Below are 3,559 nucleotides of genomic sequence, written 5' to 3'. Positions count from 1 at the left end.
GTCACCACATGGACTAGCCAGCCTGCAGGACAGGAGGGGTCATCTGCCACCCCAGGGTCACCACATGGACTAGCCAGCCTGCAGGAGAGGAGGGGTCATCTGCCACCCCACGGTCACCACATGGACTAGCCAGCCTGCAGGAGACGAGCGGTCATCTGCCACCCCAGGGTCACCACATGGACTAGCTAGCCTGCAGGAGAGGAGGGGCATCTGCCACCCCAGGGTTACCACATCCAACCCAGTTTCCACCCCTTATTTACAGCCAGCAGCAGACATCCTTCAAGCACATTGAGTCTCATTTTAACATGTTGCTTTCCTGAACTACCGCAGAGACCATGGCACTGTACCTTCAAACCTCCGGTGACTGTCATAGTCCTCAGAGCAGGGCACCTCGATGAATCTCCCCACCAGGACCTCGCCACGGCGGGCCAGGACCTCTGCGACCCCGTCGTCAGCCCCCAGGCTGCTCCAGAGCAGGAATGCGGTAAGCACAAGGCCGGCCCCCAGGCCTGCGGTCCTCAGCCACGGCCTCTGCCACAGCCTCTGCGTCTCCCGCAGGGCTCGGTCCTTCTTGGTGCTGAGAAAAGAAAACACGCCACGTCACCCAAACATGGATCGAGGCCAGCGAAACACTCACATCCAATGATGACCAGCCTCAGGCTGTGCCCACGTAACGTCTGTTAGGGACGCTGACCTTTCATGGAGATGGGCTTCCGTCAATCCAAAAGCCTCAGTCACACTCACATCCCACTGGCCAGCCACACCAGGCAGGCTCCTGCAACGCAGGGGGTGGGAAGGGAAGTGTCTGCCCCCACCAAGGCTCCCCAGGAGCCCCCTAAGAGGCGCAGCAGGGCTGTGTGTGACCCCACCCCATCTGACAGGCGAGGCTGACTGAATTTACTCCTACCCTGTCCCAGCCAGGCCCAGGAACACCTGTTTGGAAGGTTCTGTGGGAGTCTGTCTCCAGTCACGCTGCCTGTACCCGCAAATGGCTGCTGCACCCCCACACACATGCTCCCAGCACACACACATGCACCTGTGTGCACACACGCAGGACTTGAACCAAGCCAGCCAGGAAGATAACCCAAACACACCAGGTGCAAATTTGCAAATTCACACACACTCGATTTGTGAATAAGATGCTTTCTGTACAACCCAGGGCTAACTGTGGAGCTCAAACAGCCCACACTGACACTGCGAATGTCTGTGTCTATGTGGGTGTTAACTGGGGCAGCCGTGAGCTCCATTATCCAGGAAAGACTTTGGGGCTGTAGGTCTTGAAGGGCAGGCAGAACGTGAGAAAAGAGATGACGGCGCCCTTTCACGGAGGTGCACTCTGTTTCTTCAAGTCTGTGACCAACTCCTGAAAAGCAGGGAAACTGCTTTTTATTTTCACACACCCTCAACACTTCATAGCACTCAGTAAATCACACACAAATTCCAACGAAATGCACTGCCTGGTAGCAGCAGCACAGGCCATGCTGGGCAGATACAAGAGTATTTCCCAGAGGAGTTACAGACAGTTTTGGGGTACTCCGCTCACAAAGATCTCCCCTGAGAATACCGGCAACCCCTCCAGTCCACTCACAAAGATCTCCCCACCCCTGAGAACACCAGCAACCCCTCCAGCCCACTCACAAAGATCTCCCCACCCCTGAGAACACCAGCAACCCCTCCAGCCCACTCACAAAGACCTCCCCACCCCTGAGAACAGCAAACCGCTCCAGCCCACCGAGCCTCTGCTGCTTAGACTAGGGGGGATGCCTGACTCCAGCCAGGCCCATCAGCTCTCCTCCCCTGGAATTCCAAATCTGGCAGAGACTGCCAGGCTTCTTAGCAGCAAGCAGCTGGACCCCAGTGCAGACTGTGCTGTGGATGACATGTCCTCCCAGAGCTGGACAGGCAGAAACTCAGCCTGGCTGCTGGGACAGCAAGGGACAAGAAGTGGGGGCCTCAGAGGCCACAGTCCCAAGCGTCTAACCATAGCACCATGCAGAGGAGAGTCAGGGCCGGGTTCCTGAAGGGTGTCACAAGAGTCTGGGGACATGAAGTAGAAGGCATCTGGGCAGAGGAGGAGATTGCTGCCCAGGCGTGGAGGTGGAAAACAGCTCAGCATTGTGGGGAGTTAAAGGGGAAGGGGCCAGAAGATCTTCTCAAAGGGGACCAGGTGTCCTAACAAAGGCCTTGGGATGCCTCCCCCAATCATCAAAGTGTATGCACCGTGACCCCACCTTCACCTACACCTCACCCCTGAAATGAGGGCTTCCTGCCTGGGGCCGGCACTGTCCATTCAGCAGGCACAAACGGTTCCCTCCCTTTCCCTTCACTAGTCTCTAACTGCCTCCTGAGCCCAGGAGTTTGAGAAACGCTGCAATAGAGACTCATGGGTTTTAGGCAGGAAAAACAAAAAAGGCCAGACATGGTCCTTACAAAGGCCACTTTAGGTCGGGCTCTGTGGCTCACGCCTGTAATCCCAACACTTTGGGAGACCAAGGCGGGTGGATCACCCGAGGTCAAGAGTTCAAGACCAGCCTAACCAACATGGTGAAGTCCTGTCTCTACTAAATACAAAAAAAAAAAAAAAAAAAAAAAAAAAAATTAGCCAGGCATGGCGGCACATGCCTGTAATCCCAGCTACTCGGGAGGCTGAGGCAGGAGAATCGCTTGAACCCGGAAGGCAGAGGTTGCAGTGAGCCGAGACTGCGCCATTGTACTCCAGCCCAGGTGACAAGAGTGAAACTCCATCTCAAAAAGTAAATAAATAAATAAAGGCCACTTTAATATGATACGTTTCACAATAACAAAAGGATTTTTAAAGGGTTTGCTTAGCAAAATGGGACAGGATGGGGTGCCCTGTGGCACAGCTGCTCTAGCACAGGCTGGCAGTGATGGGGACTTCCACCCGGGGTGAAGCCTGAGGACAGGGCCACTGAAGGAAGGCTGTTTCCAGGTTGGGGCAGAGGTTAGCCCCCTAGAGCTCAGTTACCCATCAGGGCCACACTCACCCCCCTCCTGTAAAATAAGCTTCGTGTCTGTTCCGAGGAGCAGGTGTTGGGCCTGTCCTACCACTGAGAAGGGCTTTGGACACGCGTACTTCCAGAACTTGAAGAAAGGCTCATTTAAGGTATATTAGGGCAATATTTCTTTTTTTAACGTACAGAGATTTATTTTTCTCTGAGGAAAACAGTAAATAGTGAATGAATTTGTTTCCCACTCAGACTTGGAAAAGACTTGTCTGTTTTGAAGTGCTATTCAAACTGAGACGTTGGCCATTTGAGTGTGGGATTAACACCAAGGGTGCATTTTCTACAGAGTGGGGCATTGTTTTTCAGAGAATCACTACAGCACGTTCTGAGCAATATCCTGTACCACATTTCAGGATAAATACAACATTCTATATTGGCCAGGTGCAGTGGCTCATACCTGTAATAGCAGCACCTTGGAAGGCTGAGGTGGGAGGATCACTTGAGCCCAGGAGGTGGAGGCTTCAGTGAGCCATGATCATACCACTCACTCTAGCCTGGGCGAGAGAGAGAGAGAGAGGGAGACCCAGACTCAA

General features: G+C 53.9%; 1 protein-coding gene across 1 annotated transcript in view; it reads right to left on the bottom strand.

Annotated features, from left to right (window-relative positions):
* OGFOD3 (2-oxoglutarate and iron dependent oxygenase domain containing 3) overlaps window positions 1-3,559 on the bottom strand; it is a 24,499-nt gene that overhangs the window by 17,621 nt on the left and 3,319 nt on the right. Inside the window, exon 2 of the mRNA XM_017524730.2 lies at window positions 348-577. Within this exon, the coding sequence (XP_017380219.1) occupies window positions 348-577 (230 nt within the window). The remainder of the gene's footprint in view (window positions 1-347; window positions 578-3,559) is intronic.

Source organism: Cebus imitator, unplaced genomic scaffold (genome assembly GCF_001604975.1).
Source record: "Cebus imitator isolate Cc_AM_T3 unplaced genomic scaffold, Cebus_imitator-1.0 Scaffold36, whole genome shotgun sequence".
NCBI classification, from domain to species: domain Eukaryota; kingdom Metazoa; phylum Chordata; class Mammalia; order Primates; family Cebidae; genus Cebus; species Cebus imitator.
The sequence above is the reverse complement of the archived record's forward strand: the minus strand, read 5'-3'. Positions and strand labels throughout refer to the sequence as shown.